Source organism: Fistularia commersonii, chromosome 11 (assembly GCF_037954325.1).
Source record: "Fistularia commersonii isolate RoL2024-O1a breed Wild chromosome 11, RoL_Fcom_v1.0, whole genome shotgun sequence".
NCBI lineage: Eukaryota > Metazoa > Chordata > Actinopteri > Syngnathiformes > Fistulariidae > Fistularia > Fistularia commersonii.
In genome coordinates this window covers 15498421-15516639 of record NC_141294.1, presented here as the reverse complement: position 1 = coordinate 15516639, position 18219 = coordinate 15498421, and the positions used below count along the sequence as shown (strand labels likewise).

At 44.1% G+C, this 18219-nt stretch overlaps 3 protein-coding genes across 3 annotated transcripts; all 3 read left to right on the top strand.

Annotated features, from left to right (window-relative positions):
- Window positions 1-1444: 1444 nt before the first annotated feature.
- On the top strand, window positions 1445-9296 carry wdtc1 (WD and tetratricopeptide repeats 1). Its single transcript, XM_086155260.1, has 16 exons — window positions 1445-1505; window positions 2090-2228; window positions 2430-2513; window positions 2625-2671; window positions 2822-2933; window positions 3317-3504; window positions 3618-3800; window positions 3898-3992; window positions 4091-4206; window positions 4290-4365; window positions 4454-4550; window positions 4646-4816; window positions 5274-5509; window positions 5773-5938; window positions 6556-6748; window positions 7726-9296. Exons 2-16 carry the CDS (start codon window positions 2181-2183, stop codon window positions 7921-7923), a joined length of 2010 nt encoding a protein of 669 aa, XP_086011386.1. The 5' UTR covers window positions 1445-1505; window positions 2090-2180; the 3' UTR covers window positions 7924-9296.
- A 1097-nt stretch (window positions 9297-10393) lies between these two features.
- Window positions 10394-14677, top strand: LOC147229666 (transmembrane protein 222-like). Its single transcript, XM_086155259.1, has 6 exons — window positions 10394-10602; window positions 10828-10912; window positions 11948-11979; window positions 12066-12162; window positions 12258-12388; window positions 14540-14677. Exons 1-6 carry the CDS (start codon window positions 10484-10486, stop codon window positions 14625-14627), a joined length of 552 nt encoding a protein of 183 aa, XP_086011385.1. The 5' UTR covers window positions 10394-10483; the 3' UTR covers window positions 14628-14677.
- A 490-nt stretch (window positions 14678-15167) lies between these two features.
- LOC147229665 (trophoblast glycoprotein-like) lies at window positions 15168-17948 on the top strand. The gene is made up of 2 exons (XM_086155258.1): window positions 15168-16063; window positions 16198-17948. Exons 1-2 carry the CDS (start codon window positions 15804-15806, stop codon window positions 17162-17164), a joined length of 1227 nt encoding a protein of 408 aa, XP_086011384.1. The 5' UTR covers window positions 15168-15803; the 3' UTR covers window positions 17165-17948.
- Window positions 17949-18219: the final 271 nt, after the last annotated feature.

Below are 18219 nucleotides of genomic sequence, written 5' to 3'. Positions count from 1 at the left end.
GCCAGAGTTTCAAGTAAAACATAACAATAATAAATAAGAGTAGGAAATTGTATAAACAGTATAGAAAAAAAAGGGGGGTAGATAAGAAATACAAATAAAACTATGAAGTGTCTAACAAGTCAAGGCTATAAAGTGTCTTAAGGTCTTAGGAACAAAATAAATGGAGAGACAGAAGATAGCAAGTTATGCACAAATAAATAGACGGCAGCAACAACAACAACAGCAGCAACATCAGGGATAATGTTGGACAACGGGAAGGGTGAAAACACAACCGGAACTTAACGATAATATAAATAGAGTGACAATAGCAGTGAGGAGAATGAAATAAACGAAAATAGAAAAAATAGGGATCAAAAAGGATGAAAAAGGCAGCAGAGTTAGGGCATGATATGTGGATGGGGTGAGGTAGTGAGATTGTGGAGGCAGCTCAGATGCACCACGGGCCGGAGTCGTGTGCCGTTCAGACTGCTGTTGGACTGGCTGATGGATGAACCTTCGGCTGAAGGAGATTCACCCATCGGCCAAAGCTCGTCATGCAGGGGGCGGGATAGCTCATGATAGTCCAGGATAGCTCCCGGTTTGTCCTTCACTCTCCCCACTGCCACCGATTGAAGATGATCCAGGTTCAGTCCCAGCACCGTGCGGACTTTCCTCACCATCTTATCGAGCCTATTGACCCCACCGGTCCCGGCCATCGCCCCACCAGCACACTATACTGAAGAAGAATGCGCTGGCTACCATAGACTGGTAGAGGGTCTTGAGAAGCCTGCTTCAGATGCATACGACCTCAGTCTCCCCAGGAAGAACATCCTTCTCTGACCCTTCCTGTAGAGTGCATTAGTATTGTGTGACCAGTCCAATTTGTTATTAATGTGGACCCCCAAGGTACTTGTTTCCTGCCCCCCATCACAATAATGCTACAAAAAAAAAAATGCTACAACCTCCACTGTAAAAAATGGAAGGATGAGGTAAAATAGGAAATTTTGATGTCAAACAAGAGATAAAAGGGACAGCTATGATGTCATATGAAAAAGGGAGCAGAGGGTCACCTTACAATTCACTCACAGGCCAATCCGGAAAACAGACCGACAAACAGATGGATGATAAATGTAATTGATGAAGAAAACTGATATATGGCTTTTAAACATTATGAACGGACTCTTGTGCATGAGACATTTTTGCATGAGTTAGATGGATTGATATTGCCTTAATAGACGTGCAAAGTCGATTAATGATATAAAAAGTGCATAATGACCGAGAACAGACTCTGCGGTGTGTTGGAATATCTTGTGCATGAGATATTTTTGCATTCGTTAGATTGCAATTTCCTTATTAGATGTGCAAAGTAGATAAATGATGTGAAAAGTGCACGATGACTGAAAAGCAGAGCTGAAAATTCCTTTATTGTGAAGCACCGGAAGTGACGCCATGCCTTCGCTGGCATGGCACATTTACGTGACACGCTCGCTGCGCTGTGGGAGGGGGTTGTTTTCAAGTCACAGAAGGTACTGCCGAGAATCCTGTCAACAAACTCTCATAGAATGCCATTATTTAATTCCGTCGAATCGACACGCGTTGACAGGGGCGTCTCTAGCTGAATGAGAGCAAGGAGATTTCACCGGCAGTTGCAAGTCGTGTTTAAAAGGCTTCAAATTGCGCGTTAGTGGTGTGCGAAGTGGACGTTTTCCGAGCTAGCGCGGTAACATAAACATGCTAACAGCAGCTACTTGATGAACGTCAGCTTCTGCAAAACGTCTGACAGCGAAACAGGCCAATGGTTCCGGCCTCTCAACACTTTTGTTATGTTAAAAACCCACGTCTGGGGTTTTTTCTCAGCCAACCCGTGTTATAGGACTGCCCCCGAGCGGTTAGCCAAACATTAGCTATTGCTATGTAGCTAATAATACCCTCTTGTTGGTTTACGTTGATGCGAGCCAGCTTGACCGTCTCTGGTGGCGAAGTGACCTCAGTTGACACGTCCAGTGTTCGGGTTGTCTTAAACAGAAACCAGAAAAGTGCCAAGTGAGCACCATGTTGCTGCTGTCACCCCTTTGCCTACAACGTGTCTATGTTCTCATCATCTGCACAGACTATCAAGAAAATACAGAATGCATGTGATCTGAGCCGGGACCCCTGGATCCCCCTGCAAAGACCCCCAGCTCCTCCTTTGTGGTGAAGTCATGGCTTCGGTTAACATCACAAGAGATATCTTGCACAGGCAGATCAGAGTGAGTCACACGTTTGTCAGAAATATGATGGACACACACACACACACACACACATTCCTATTTAGGAGTTCACCATCAACTTACCTTGGAAAGCATCCCTATTGCTTTAGAGATTAAAACGTTTCATGGAATGTCAACACAAAATGTTGTTTTGAAATCAATCTCTGAAGGGTTATTTGCTAATGAGATTTGTTTTTCTAGGACAAGAGGGCGTCAGGTTTCCAAAGGTTCCATCATGTAACTGACCCCTTCATAAAGAGACTTGGACTAGAGGCTGAACTTCAGGTGAGTCTGTTTCTAGACCTGTTTGTGCGTGCATGCTTTGTTTTGAGAGGGACTGAAAGGTTACGCTTGCATGTTTTGCCACGTGACAGTTCATACTTACTATTTCTACAGGGCCACACTGGTTGTGTTAACTGTTTGGAGTGGAATGAACATGGAGAGTAAGTCAATCTTGAGTACAGTTGTTTCAGGTCCATAGTCAAGACAAATTCATAATTTAGTGGTCGGTTTAAAATCATAGTATGCCCGACTTCTTGATCTTTATACACACTATATTCAACAAATTGAATATTGATTCTTTTTGGTTCCAGTCTCCTGGCCTCGGGCTCAGACGATCAACATGCCATCGTCTGGGATCCATTTAGACATAAGAAACTGACTACTATGCACACTGGTCATGCTGCAAACATATTCTCTGTAAAGGTAAGAACTCTCCACATCTTAACATCTCTCCTAATAGGCCAATTAAAAGGTGGCGATTTGAAGTAGTTTGGACCCTTTTAAAATTTATCGTTTCAAATGTGTCGCCATCCGCATTTCACATGCTACATGTATACCAGGCCTGTCTTTCTAAAATGAGCCTTTGGTCCTCCTCAGCTATTATTATTGACATGCTAATTTCTTTCTTTGTCACAAATCGATGTTGTATTTATGTTAGCAGGCAGTTTGGGGTGAATAACATTTTTTCAACAACTAAGTCTTGGGTCTTGTGTTTAGCAGCAAGTAGTGGAGTAGTTTATCTTTGAAAAACACAGTTAATCAGAAGATACCATCCAATTTATTGTGTGTTTGTTTTCTTTGTACAGTTCCTCCCTCATTCCGGGGACAGAATTTTGGTAACTGGTGCAGCTGACACAAAGGTCCATGTGCATGACCTGACAGTAAAGGAAACCATCCATATGTTTTCTGATCATACCAACAGAGTCAAACGCATAGCCACAGCACCCATGTGGCCCAACACCTTCTGGAGTGCTGCAGAGGATGGCATCATCAGGTTAGAAGCCAGCAAAGACTAATGTCGCAGCATATTGCCCTAAAACATAAGTGGAGAGACTTTGTCTGATTTTGCCCCAGTTAGTAAGTCCTACTTTTTTGGTGCATATACAGACAGTATGACTTGCGGGAGAGCAGTAAACGCTCTGACGTGCTGATCGACCTGACAGAGTTCTGTGGTCAGCTCGTTGAAGCTAAATGTCTAGCTGTCAATCCACGGGACAACAACTACCTGGCGGTTGGGGCCAGCGGCCCATTTGTCCGACTCTATGACATTCGGATGATCCACAACTACAGGTTGGTGACTGCGAAAAGCTCGTCATTTGATGCTGATGAATATACAGCAGCTGGGGAGATTTTTGATTCACGTCCTCTTTGTTTCCTCGCTCCACAGGAAATCTCTGAGTCAGGGCACATCGGCAGCCCTGCATACTTTCTGTGACAGGCAGAAGCCCATCCCAGATGGAGCTGGGCAGTATTATGTTGCAGGTGAATAATGGATGAAGTGTCATGGATTTAGTTGCACCGAATTTTAGGGATGGACCATTAATGTTTGCCATTTTTGTCCAATTGTTCATTCGCCCCAGGGCATCTGCCGGTGAAACTTCCAGATTATAATAATCGCCTGAGGGTTCTGGTGGCCACCTATGTCACTTTTAGTCCAGACGGCACCGAGCTACTGGTCAACATGGGTGGGGAACAGGTAAGGCTTATTGGAAAAAAAAAAAGACAAGTTTTAAATTTCTAATTCAACGTTCCAGAGTTACCTGTTTTATGCCCCTCTAGGTGTATTTGTTTGACTTGACGTTCAAACAGAGGCCGTACACATTCCTGCTTCCAAAGACGTGTCAGTCGTCACCAGGTAGGCCTCCAGGTTAACGGCCTCCGTGTCGTATATTAAGGTATCTCTGGATATACCATCGCAGTTTCTGAAACTTTTGCCTTTCCAGGAGATGTGCAGAATGGAAAAACAACTAATGGCGTCGCCAATGGAATTCACTTGCCAAACTCACATATTCAGTTTGCTGGAAACAAGATGCGATTCAGGTCATTTTCTTTTCTTCGTAAGACTGAAGACGCAGATCCGTGAGGTTGTGCTCAGTGGGTGAAAGCAACTTTTTCTTCTGCTGTCATCCATGCAGCACCCCCGAGCTCCCTCCCCACTTGGAGAAGATAAAACAACAAGCTAATGATGCATTTGCACAGCAGCAGTGGACGCAGGCAATCCAGCTGTACAGTCTAGGAATTCATCAGTCCGGCTGCAATGCCATGTTGTATGGCAACCGGGCTGCAGCCTACATGAAACGGAAGTGGTAGGTCTCATAACATCGGGCTCTTCTCAGGAAAAAAAGATTATGTCACAATTTCCGCTTAGGTATGTAAAGTCACCTACTGTGTATGTCAGATCCATATACATTTCCTGCTATAGTTTGTTTTTAGCTTTTTTTTGGGAGGAGGGGGTTCCAGACTGCACATTAATTTTGTTCTACATTTTTCTGGCTGCTTCTTAAATCTTATATAATGGTTTGCAATTTTTCAAGATTTACTAAAACATTAGCGAGAGAATTTGCTGTGTAAAAGAGCAAAGAAGCGGCATAACAAAATTAAAATCAGGCAAAGCAAAGGTATGCCGTTTTAAATATTTGAAAAATCCAAAATACAATATCACAATTGGGTGATATTCCATCAGAATTTCAGTTGTACATGCGTGGAGATGTAACCGTGCAGAAATGATTCATCAAGCGTGGGGTATATTTGTGTGTCTTCCAGGGATGGAGACCATTACGATGCCCTCAGGGACTGCCTTAAAGCCCTCACTCTCAATCCCGCTCATCTGAAGGCTCACTTCCGTCTTGCACGGTGTCTGTTTGAGCTCAAGTATGTGGCAGAAGCTCTGGAGTGTCTGGATGATTTCAAAGGAAAGTTTCCGGAGCAGGCGCAAAGTAGCGCTTGTGACGCCTTGGATAAAGATATCAAGGCTGCGCTTTTCTCAAAAACAGAGTCAGGTAGGAAAAACCAAAGTACTGCTCATCTGGTTTCAGAACCTCATTTGTTGTAAAAGTGCATAATTTAGATTTTACATGGTCTAATGAACAAGTTCACGAGTTGAAGTAATTTTAAAACGATCATTGAAAATGACATTTGACACACCTCTAAAATCAAAAACTTGATGCACCATACTTAAGACCAGAATAGAGACCGAGCACCATTCTTCATTGTAATTTTGTGTAAATGATTTTCTCCCAATTCTTTTTCTTCTCGCCCACAGACGACAAGAAATCCAACAGCTCGATTCGATTCCATTCATTCAGCCGAAAGGAGTCCATTCCCGAAGATGAGTTGGTCCTGAGAGAACGAAGCTTCGACTACAAGCACAGATACTGCGGCCATTGCAACACAACAACGGATATCAAAGAGGCCAACTTCTTCGGAAGGTCGGTCGAGCGTCTGCCGATGCGACACTAGGGGGCGGTCAGAAGCTACATAAAGAAAAAAAACGTGTCTCACTGGAGCAGAAATGTTTTGTGCAAAATTGCTTTTACTAACTTTAAGGAAATGAGATAGTTGGCCAGAAGAATCCATTGCATTTAAAGGCAGACCTGGAAATTTTTAAATTTCAATGAGAATGTTTTCCTCTTGTGAAGCATTATACTTGTAATGAGACTCTTTCCTGTGAATACATGACCTGTACCCTGCATCAAAAGCAAATATTGTTTTTATGGTTGGTCAAAACAAGAGTCAGAATGTTTGTAGATACTATTCCAGATAGAGGTCTGTTCTGAGCTTGTAATGCACATGGATTGGCGACGATCTTCATTTAAAATACTCAAGTAACCCAAGCCTTTAAATGTTTATATAGAAACCATGTGAATAGTACTTGCCGGCCCTGTAAACCTTGTTTAGACGGCGTGTTGTTGCCACTGATACTCAAACTACAATAGACCCTCGTTCACAGGTAAATAACCAGGTTCTGTCAAACAAAAGGATGGTTTTACGGGTTGTAATTGCAGTGTGCCGGGGTTTGCGGCTGAGGAGTGCTTATCTTTTACAGCAAAGGCCAGTACATCGTCAGCGGCTCAGACGACGGCTCTTTCTTTATCTGGGAAAAGGAGACGACTAATTTGGTGAGGATCCTTCAAGGAGATGAATCGATAGTCAACTGCTTGCAGCCCCACCCCAGCTACTGCTTCTTGGCTTCAAGTGGTATCGATCCAGTGGTTCGATTATGGAGCCCCAGACCAGAGGTAAACACCGCCTGAAGTACAATATTCTTCTAAAGTTCACATACCAAGAATCTTGCAATGGAGAATCTGACATAAGAGATTTAGAAGTTTAATAACATAACCGGCTGTTCCGCGGTGCAGTTGTGTCGAAGTGAAATCCCGAGCAGGGGATTTATTTCATTTACTGTTGAGTTATCAAGGACAGCGCATACTCTGCGAGTGAGGGAAGGTGCACTTCTCTCCTGTGTCGTAATCCAGGTTTTTCCCTTCTTTGTTTTAAAACACGGTCCTCTGTGCGTGTCGGTGCACGTACGTCCCTCCCTCCTCCAATAGGGAAGAAGAATTCTGTTTAACACCATTTGCAAACATATTATTTTAACTGATAAGCATTTGCTGCCTCCACCATATACCCTCGGTATTTAGTGCTGGAAACCCATTGCATTAATTTCGGCATAGATTCGCAGAATATTTGGATCCAGAAATGAGGGGGAAGCCCCAAAATAAATGTGCCACAGCTGTTCAGTCGTCACTGTATCTGGATGTAGCTAATGCGTACAAATACTTCACGCAGATACACGCAAAATGATTAAATGAAAATGTTTCATTAGCTAGAAAAAAATTAATTCATGGATTTTGACAAAGTACAAATAATAATAGTTTAAATTACTGTTATTTACAATGAGTTTTTAAGCTATTTTTCATTTTAATAAGGCTGTCTTTATTGAAATATATACATTATCGATAAGTGAGGTCTTGATTTATTTGTCCTCTTATATTTTGAAATCCCCTTGCTTGCCTCTAGGGGCACTGAAGTGAAGTCTATATTTTTTTTTAAGCGTAGCATCAGTAATATTCATTGCTTCTGGTTGTATTCATGCCAAACCTGATGTAAATCCCAGAAGACACAATGTAATCAAAATGTCCAACGCGCTGTGAAGGAAACCCCGTCGCAGGCAGATCGGTGTATCATCAATCATAACATTTCTCTGTTCTTCCAGACGGAAAGCGAGAACGGACGTGTGGTGGAGGACATGGAGAGTGCTGCTCAGGCGAACCAGCGGCGTATGAACGCCGATCCACTGGAGGTTATGCTGCTCAACATGGGTTACCGCATCACCGGCTTGCGCGGCGTCGGTCCAGATGGCTCCGACGACGAAGACAGCTCGGAGGGACAAGTACAATGTCGGCCGAGCTAAAGAAACTGCGAGCCGTTCTAGAGAATGGATGTCGGAAGCAGAGCCCTCCACAAGTTTGAGTTTGTCTTCAGCCGCCTCCCCCTCCCCTTTTTGACAGAAACATTGAGTGAATGTCATGTCACATCTCAGCACTATGCATCGTTCTTCCCTGTCCTAAGAGAGGACCGGTGAAGACCACTTGGGGGACAGAAATTCAGGAAGGTGGAGAGGACGCCGATCTTCTGCGTCTTCTAAGCAGCACCTCTGCCTCCCGCTCTACCCCGTGGTGGCAGGGGGAGGGCGGGAACACCTTTTGAGGAGAGCACCTTCCACGTCACTCCCCGGTTTCTCACAAAGAAAGAGGAGTTCTGCACTTATTCCCTCCTCAGTTTTATGTTGGGGACACACAACATGTTGAACACGACGCGGCCTGGCGACCTATTTTCAGGTCAGTGTGGCCACACAGTCCCAGCGTCCTCAGCGGAGGATCGCAGACCAGAAAGGTGCTTCGTCGCATCTCCCGTCTGCTTTACGGTAGGAGTTCAGAGTCACAGTGCGCGCTCATCTCGGAAAAGGCTGCACATCCAAGTCATCGATTCTTAGTTGGTTCCGATCACATTTTCCGTTGGAATTTTCGATCACTGGAAGCCCAGGATGAAATCGCGCCGTAATTTCGGAAAAAATCTGCGATCATTGCAAAGAAACGTTCATAAGCGTCAGTTTATTGTTGTTCGGGGGGGAAAAAAAAACAAACAAAAAAAAATGTTCTTCTGCCAAAGGTTGTCATCTATCAATTCAATGGCCAAGGATTCATGTTTGTTTTATATGTGTCATTAAAATGATACTCTGAGTTTATAGGAAGGTTTTACTACAAAATGATTGCCAAGACAGACCAGATATCCATCAGTATTTGTCAATTAAATTCCCTGAATAAGTTTCAATAAAATCAAGTCATTTCATTGCAATTGCAATTGGGCATGAGAATTTAGTGTTACATCCAAGTTGTGTACAAGTGGGACACAGATGCATTTTTGCAGTATACAGTAACCGGGTACTGAGTATTTGGTAGCAACGAGGTTCCTGCCTACTAGCTGTGTGGCTCTAGTACTAGTCATCTGCTGCAGTCAGGTGTTCAGTCCTGCTCTCACAAAGCTTCATGGACGATAGTTCCAGGCATGGTAATTTACCCCCAAACGGGGTAAATATTAAGGTATGGATCTGCACAAAAAAAGGAAAAAAAAAATGCAATATTTGGCTTCCATGTGTTTTACTTTGTTCATTCTTTTGAGATGTTTTTTTTTTTTTTTCTTGAAGGAATTATGTAATAACCTTTGTTTCAAACAAAGTCTCGATCAAACTATGGAGAATTAAAGAACCGAACACCTTCACGCCTGCTATGGTATCTGTCAGTTGGATCATGATGAAGTGCGTGTCCTTTTATTGTGCGCTTCTCCGCACATTACTTTCTTTGTTTGGGGTGACAAGATATACCGAGGCTGTGAACTTTCTGGTTTTTCGCTCATGCATCAGTGTCTTACCATCTCCTTTTGCTGACTACTGGGCAACACACATGTGCACAGTATATCATCATTAGTACCGGATGCCCCGTATACTGCACAATAATGAGGTGACCCAGCTTCAGTAGCAGCAAAGTTACGGCGGGGAAACTGCTGACTGAGCAGGGCGTCAGAATGAAATGGGTTTCATGTAACAAAGGGGAGGGAAGCCCACGTCATACTTTTTGTGGATTTATATTTGATAAATATCTACCAAATTATAGTATTAGGTGTGCAGCAAACTTTGTGTGCAGCTTTTGTACCACTGACACAAAACATTGTAAGAGTATTAGCTTTGGGTGCAAAGTAAGAGCTATTAACCCGGAGGATGAAGAAAGTCATCAGAATGTAACAGCTTATTAAATTGAATAGTCTAATGGGGATTTGCAATTTTGTAATTCGAACAATATGAGAATACATTTTATTTTCTCTTCCTTTCAGCCGTCCAAAGGTACATGGGATGCTCTTCAAAGTTGGGTGCTGCACAATAACCGTTTTATGTATAAAAGCAAACATTTGACGTCTAAAGATGGATAGGAATATTGAGTTTGGATCATTGATATCAAGAATAGCTAATATTACAGATGAGGGTGATATGTTCTTCCTCTCTCCTTTCGGCTTTTCCCATCAGGGTTCGCAATGAATGTTATGCAGGTTAAAAAATGACATTCTGAATTTTTATATGGAGAATTTCAGCATTTAAATTGAAACATACACTTGTTGCTTCGACTCTCAAGTCCACCTTTGGATTTGCAAGGGTGGACTTTTCAATGCAATACCTTTATCGTGCAAACTCCTGCTCATGTGTGGAGATAAACGAGTTAAAAAAATTTAAATCTTTCCAAACAGGACCGAGTTTTTAAGAAAGTCTCTGCTCGCATTCCGTGGACGGGCAAGCGAACGTCTCTGCACGGTGTTGCGTTCACGGACCGGGTTAGCAAGCTAATCCTCCCGCGGAGGCGTCGACCGTCCGTCCGTCCGTCCATCCGTCCGACCGCTTCCGGATCCCGTCACTCAGAGCAGACATGGCCGAGGCAGACGACGTCGACATCATGATGGGTTACCACGGGGAGTTTCTCAAAGGCGACCGGAGGAACAGCCGGTATCCTTACAGCGTCGTCTGGACCCCCATCCCGATTTTATCGTAAGCTAACCCCCCTCCTCCTCCGGTGCTGCTAGCTTAACAGCTCTGCTAGCATCTTCTGCTACGTCAACTACAGATGAAGCCGCTTGCCTCCTCTACATAGATAAATATGTGTAATTTCAACCAAGTGCTGTTATTCTAATTAATTTAGTTTTTTTTTCTATTTATTTATTTTATTTATTTATTGCGTAAATCACCGTGTGATTAGTATTGTGCATCCTGCAGGTGGCTGCTCCCCTTCATCGGCCACATGGGGATCTGCACCTCCTCCGGAGTCATCAGAGACTTTGCGGGTTCTTACTTCGTATCGGTGAGTTTTGGCCCACGATATATTTACACGCGTGTATCCGGACGCGAAAAATGGAAAATCCACGGATGGCGGTCGCATCCCTGGCTTGACAGCTGAGACGTGTGGAGGCGGGGCTCCTGTGTGTTTGTGTGTGTGTGTCATTTTGCACCCAGATCAATGTAGGTGTCGGGTGTGTGCAAATGTTGTTGCTGCTGCACATGTTTTGTGCAAAAGATGTCGATTGATTGTTATTCAGCTCTTAAAATCAACCATCATGTTCTCCTTCTTTGGGCTGCTCCCTTCAGGGGGCCCCTGTAACCTCCATCTAACCCTCTTCTCTGCATCCTCTGAGATGAGATGAGAACAACTTTATTAATCCCGAAGGAAATTGTTGTGCCAGAGTTTCAAGTAAAGAAAACAGAGAAGATGACAGTGTGGAGTGGTTGAAACCCCCACTCTCACAACCTCCATCCTCTCTGGTCTTCCTCCAGACCTTCTTCCTGGCAGCTCCAACCTCAGCATCCTTCTTCCCAGATCTTCACCATCCCTCTTCTGTACATGTCCAAACCATCTCAGTATGACTTTAAGTCGAAAAAGTTCAGCCTCACCCTCCCAGATTATCAAGATGTCATTCGAAAAGCACAAAAAACACACAAAATTGAATCAGTAACGATGGAAAATGGTCAAGAACCTGCATAAAAATGGCAAATATCTGCTTATATCATGCTTTCACATCAGCTTTCATTCCACTGCATTATATTCACACACACTCACAACTTGGGGTTCAGTGTCTTGTCCAGGGATGTTTCGGCACGCTGGCAGGAGGAGTCGGGAATTAAACCCCCGATTATCCAAACGGGGGGGACTCTCGCTCTGCTCCAGCAGCTCCCAATCAGCAATAACTGAGCTCCAAAACAACTTATCGCCGATATCGTCCTTCTTCGTATTTCCGTGTGGCCTTGCGCTGCATGGAAGCTTCTCTTAGAAAAGCCAAATCAAACGTCAAACAACCACAACTGAATACCACGCCTTCTGAAACGTGATCTTTTCTTCCAGGAGGACAACATGGGCTTCGGTCGACCGACAAAGTAAGCTGCTTTCCTCAAGATGCGCCTTGTTATGATGCTACTTTCCAAACATGGACTGTTTGTTTATTCGATGGTTACTGTTGCAGATACTGGAAACTTGACGTGGACAAAGTCTGTGGCAATGGCGCTGCGACGTGGGACAAAGCGGTGCACGATGCATCGGAGGAATACAAATGCAGGCCGGTAAGAACAGATTTCATAATTTTTATAACCCATTAAACACCATCTTCATCTCACCGATAACAACAACGACATCATCCTTTTTTTTTTTTTCGCAGCACAATCTATGCTTCGATAATTGCCATTCGCATGTTGCCATGGCCCTCAACCTCATGCACTACGACAACAGCGCGTCTTGGAATATGGTGAACCTGTGTTTGCTGTCCCTCATTCATGGGAAGTATGTGAGGTAGGTGTTAAAACCTTGTTTTTGGCTTTTGTTGGGAACAATCTGGACCGGAGACCGAATTCAATTCCCTAATGTGAGCTGCAAGCGTGCTCACCTTAATACATTTGGTAATCTCCTCTATGAAAAGCTCCAGGATCCTACTATATGTTTAATGGGTCTCAATTAAAATAATAATGGGATGATAAATAATCCATATTCTAATCATTCCTTCATCTTCACCTTGTTAACCCTTTTCAATCCTGCCACTGTCTCACTTATTAAAGGGAGTTTTCTTTTAATCGCAATTGACTCGTGCTTGTGTGGAGGATGGTGCTACTTATGTTAGATACCGCTGCAAGAATTTGGCGCAGCCAAGCAGAGGTTCATTTCCATGCGTGGTATCACCCCGGTTTGTTTTGGTTTCGCTCCGGTTTGGTTGCGGGACCGGCTTTTCCATCGCAGCACCACAGAACCCCTTTGTGAGGAGCAGGGGAGCATCTAATACTTTCGACGTGACGATCTGCATTTCAAAGACCGTCCGTTTTCCTGGGTAGCGACTATTTAAATATACCATTAAAAAAAAATGCTACTTCCATGTTTTGCAAATCCTTGCTTCTCGTAACCAATCCGTGTTCTGCAATTTCCTCACGTCACATATTTTTACCCCCCAGCCCAAACGACATTAAACCTTGGCAGATGTGAAACTAATGGAAGTAAAACGTTGTTGAAAAGCAAAGAAAACTACCAAGCTAAGCCAAAGCAAACAGGGCAGATACCGTGCACGGAAAAGCTCCACGTGTTGTTACCGAGATCCCCTAGCAACCAGGTCAAGGACACTGGAATAGATGGAGAAGAACAGTCTGGTACTCAGCCCCAAACCATGTTTACCATCTCCTCCCAGTCGAAGCTGCCTGCAGGCGCTCTCCGGTCCTCGTGACAAATGCTCCTGCATTTTATATTGTCTACAAAGAAAGCTCTTGTTTGAATCCATCTTTGTGTTTTTTATTTTTTTGTTTGGCATTATTTGCGTTACCTTAGTTCAACATGAGATCCAGGTCTCTTCTGGAATTTCACACCCAAGACAGACATTTGAGAATAAAGAAAGGCCGATATTTACAAAACGTGGAAAGTACTCAGTATGTAAAATCCCACTGTTCTAATTTGTGTTAAAATAGTCGTATGACTTGCAGCATTTAAATGTGCACATAGTCGCGCTAAATCCAAGATGATTCAACTGAACATTTTTGCAGACCGTTTGCAGCATCGGAAAAAACTAAAGCGCGATTTGGAAAGATGCTGAACTTGCGCTTTATAAGGGAAATAACAATTTCAGCCCCTGGCGACCAAATACTGCACTTAAAACCGACGCTTGAAAATTTCAGAGTCCCTTTGTGTAAATGTCACCTTTAACATTCTGTTAATGACACGCAACCTAATACAGTATATATATCCTATCAACCTGATGAATTCTCATGCAGATAATGCTCCAATTTGGAAAGGCTGATACTGAGCAATAAAACAGATAATATCTACCGTTAGTTCAGAGTAAATGGCGTTGAACGGAATTTTTTTTTTCCCGAACTTCGCTAAGAGCTAAGAGCTAGAGCGGGTATATTTTTCACCTCGGATCAAATTACCGTAAGTTGCGGCTGGAGAACTGTACCGGGAGCATGTGCTTTATGAACAATGGCGTCTCCATTGTGAGCATGTCGGCAGACTATTCCAATTCGCCGGTGTGTCGGCTGCTTGTGCAAAGCACTAAGAGACATATGGCTCAGAGAACCCCCTCATTATTCTCCGCTGACCCACATTGAGAAAGCTGGCGTCACAGTTTGTGCTGCCTCCGCAAATCCACTCCCACGCCACAGGAGTTTTTATAAACAGAAGGACAGTGGTGTAATTTATCACTGACAGAAGTGCTCCCCTCTGTGTCACCGCTGGAGGTCACCTCTCTTTCGGGGCTCCCTGCGCCGGGTGGGCGTAAAGGACGTCGGGACGTAGGCTAAGGTGCAACCGCAGGCGGGGGAGCCGTGACGTGATCCCCCCCCCCGACACACGTCACATGTCCTTGTCCGTCCAAAACGTGAATATACAAGAGACCCTCCTTTTGCCACACAGATAAATCTCACTCTTACATCTGTTCACCTTTTTTTTTTTTTTTGTGTCCTTCAGCTGGGCAGCGTTCCTCAAGACCTGGCTGCCCTTCTTCATGCTCAGCGGAGCTCTGGCCATGTTCATCCTAACTTTCAACCTGCAGTAATCGAGCAACCAGAGCGGCCTCTCGGGACTTTGGTTCCATCCGATACATTTATATTTCATTGATGTGAAAGGTGCGACAAAAAAACAAATGAAGGACTTGTCCGTAGTGATGTAGTAGTGTCTAGGAGCTCACTAGTGGGAGAAGTAAAACATTATTTATTAAGGCTTATAAGCTATCTAAAAGCCCTGCAAGCTTACCATCTGCAGGCGGATCCACACTTTGGGTCCCTCGGACTCGGGGTTTTAACTCGCAAGGATTAGAGAAGAAGATGCCACTGTCCGGATTACAATGCAGCGCAGCAATGAATTTCCATTCCGCATGTATTTTTCATGAACAACGTGTTTCCAGACTGGCTAATGTACATTTCAGTGATGAAAAATGGAAATGACAACACGGATCACGAAATCTTAATGTTGAAAGTGTTCATAAATTATTTGCCAGATTAAGAAATATGAGCTGCTACCAAAGATAGCGCCATGCCGTATCCTCATGTAGAATTATGGCGGTGTAAATCTGAGTTATTAATGTATACAAAAGTGATTTCTTTTTTTTTTTTTTTTTTTTTTTTTTGTGTTTCTTTCTTTCTGTGTTTGCTTTTCTTTTTCATTGTGGCGACAACCACTCTTTCCTCATGTTGGAAACTGAATGCTTTTCAAACTGTATCCTAATGTCGGGGTTCTTAATTTTAATTGTTTCATTGTAATTAGCAATACTAGATCACACTATTATCATAACAACTCTACCCGTCAAGTATTTATTGTAGGTGTTCTTTTACATTGTATTTCCATTTTGTTTACTCGATGTTGTCATTTTGTTAATTGCTATGTTTATCGCTTAGTTGTTTGGATGTGACGTATGAATGCTTTTACCGTCTCCTCCGGCAGTCTCGGGTGTAGGTCACCGGCTGAGATGATCCTCTGTACCTTTAAGGGAACCACGCGCTTTCTTTTTTTTTTTTTTATCCAGCAGATTCTGTGTGATATGAACTGCCATCAATTTGTAGGAACCTATATTCCCAGAGTGGAGGACATAAGGAGGGACCGGCACACAGTTATCCACCTCTATGGTACTACATTGCATCGTGAGAGCCATAGTTTAAAATATAGAATTTGAAAGCAAGATTTTCTGCCCTGTAAGCCATAGTCTTTTGAGGTATTAAGTGGCGATAATTCAGAGATGTGTGTTTCTGCCGTCCGCGTGCTATTGGGAGTACTACTTTGTGCACAGCACCGCTGCTCGGGATGTCCCCTCAGCTGCGAGTGCTTCGCCGTCACTCGCACAGTGAAATGTGTCTCTAAGGATCTTCTGGCGGTGCCACTAAGTATTCCAGCGTACGCAAAGACCGTCATCATCACGGGGAACAACATTCCCCGCGTCGGACCCGAATCATTCTCACAGCTGCACAATATTACCAACATCATTTTGAGCGGGAATAGGTGAGGAAGGCTTTCTCTTTATGCAGTCTATCACTGATCATACCTGTGTTGACGTTTTTTTGTCTATTTTTTTTTTCTCGTTTTTTCATCGACCGAACTTATCCGAGCATGACAATAACAAAGTATCTCCGCAGGGTGACAGAGATGGCGTCCCACAGCTTCTCTGCTCTTGTGAACCTGCGTTTCCTGGACCTCAGCGGCAACCGGCTCGCCGTGATCCATCCGGAGGCTCTGAGCGTACCGGGCAGCCCCCTGCAGGAGCTCAACCTCAGCCGCGCGCTGTTTAACTTTACCGCCCTGACAGACCTGACCACGGCTCTTCGTTGGGGGGACCTCCGGGGTCTCCTTCGCCTCGACCTCTCCGGGAACCACCTGGCTCTGCTCCCGCCGGGGATGTTCTCCCATCTTCCAAATCTGCAGCAGCTTTTTCTCGCTAACAACTCCCTGATGGCCGTCTACCCCGGGACCTTCTCCGGAATGAACCACCTGCAGCTGCTGGACCTGACGGACAACGCCTTCAGGACATTCGGAGCCGACGCTATACAAGAGCTGGAGAAGCTCGGGAACATCCGGATCTTTCTCGGGAACAACCCGTACGCCTGCTCCTGCGAGATCCAGGATTTTGTGATCTGGTTGAACGAGTCGAAAGCTCGGGTGGATGTAGACGCCGTGACGTGTTCCTCGCCGCAAGCGTTGATAAACGACAGGCTGCGAGGTCTCGGGGTGCAGGCCATCGGTTGTGTCGCTCCAGCCCAGGCGGAGGTGGCCGTCCTGACCCTACAGACGTCCTACGTCTTCCTCGGACTGGTGCTCGGGTTCGTGGGCATGGTCTTTCTCTTTGTGCTCTATCTGAACCGAAAAGGCATGAAAAAGTGGATTATCGAAATGAGAGATGCGTGTCGGGATGTGATGGAAGGATATCAGTACCGCTACGAGATCGACTCGGACCCTCGGTTGGGCCACATCTCGGCTCAAAACGGCGGGAGGGCACACAGGCATTTAGGATCAACTCCGTCTCAGCAGCTGCCAAATGATACTTGCGTGGGTCTTCCCGACACACAGGTCCAACACGTGACGGCCCCCTCATCTGTAAACTTATGATCTCGTGCCGATGCTAAGATTATTTGAGAAATCACAAGTTCCGTGCAGACGCGAACGATTCATCTTGGTAGGTTGGTTATGAATTATTTCTCGTACTTACAGTGGGTGTAGATTAACAATTTAACCTTTAAAGTGCCTTTGTGTTTTGATGGCCCCGGAGCATCTAATCCATAAACTCATCTTAATATTGTATGCTGGATGATTCTTTTTGAATATCCAGGAGCATGTAGGCTACAGTGGCAACATTATGTGATATCACATTATTTATTTAGGGCATCGCGTCTTTACAAGAGATGTAATGACGAACCGTGGATTCATTGTATTCTGATTTAAATACGTGACCGAATGCATACTGAACCCAAGAGTCACTGGTCTGCATTAAACAGGAAAGGAAAATATAATTCTTGAGTTTTACCCTGGAATTTAGAGAGTAGAGGAGACTTGCATGCATATGAAGGAAATACAATGAAAATGTTCAATACAGTGAAAAAGTTCTTATTTTCTGTTCCTTTTAATCAATATTGAACTATCACTCCACTATTATCTTGATTCTGGAAAGGTGTAGTTTGCTCTGGCATGGAGAAATGTACTTAACCCCGATAGACTATAATAATCCATCAACCCACTAAATTGTAGGATAGCGTTGAACTCCATTCTGTGTCCATTATATTGTGAAAAACTCATAATGTGATCAGTATTTAGAATGTATTTAAAGTACTGCTCAGTATAACATGACACGTGTATGCATTATAGAAATAAACTTTAGCACATTTACTTTTCAAAACGCGTGTGTTTTATTACGTGCCGTGCAGATTCGTGTCTTTTAATAGCAGCCCCGCTATTTCAACTCAAAGGTGATAAAGTGTCTCGGTAGGAGGGCGAAAATAGGGCAGAATGAAACATCCAATTCGGGGATGCGGCCGCGGAGTCCCCGGAGCACCGAGCCGCCGAGCGTGTCCGTGAACGCACCACGAAAATGAACACTCCAAATATAATTTATGTTTCCGGATGATTAAAAAATTATTTCGCCGTCATTAAATCAATTTAGAGATTTT

Bases quoted from the DNA above. Each gene is read 5' to 3' on its own strand.
- wdtc1 (XM_086155260.1), top strand. From the start codon at position 2,181: ATGGCTTCGGTTAACATCACAAGAGATATCTTGCACAGGCAGATCAGA. The intron at 3,801-3,897 runs GTTGGTGACTGC...CTCGCTCCACAG, and splicing joins CGGATGATCCACAACTACAG to GAAATCTCTGAGTCAGGGCA. The intron at 5,510-5,772 runs GTAGGAAAAACC...TCTCGCCCACAG, and splicing joins TTTCTCAAAAACAGAGTCAG to ACGACAAGAAATCCAACAGC.
- LOC147229666 (XM_086155259.1), top strand. From the start codon at position 10,484: ATGGCCGAGGCAGACGACGTCGACATCATGATGGGTTACCACGGGGAG. The intron at 11,980-12,065 runs GTAAGCTGCTTT...TTACTGTTGCAG, and splicing joins GGCTTCGGTCGACCGACAAA to ATACTGGAAACTTGACGTGG. The intron at 12,163-12,257 runs GTAAGAACAGAT...TTTTTTTCGCAG, and splicing joins AGGAATACAAATGCAGGCCG to CACAATCTATGCTTCGATAA.
- LOC147229665 (XM_086155258.1), top strand. From the start codon at position 15,804: ATGTGTGTTTCTGCCGTCCGCGTGCTATTGGGAGTACTACTTTGTGCA. The intron at 16,064-16,197 runs GTGAGGAAGGCT...GTATCTCCGCAG, and splicing joins ATCATTTTGAGCGGGAATAG to GGTGACAGAGATGGCGTCCC.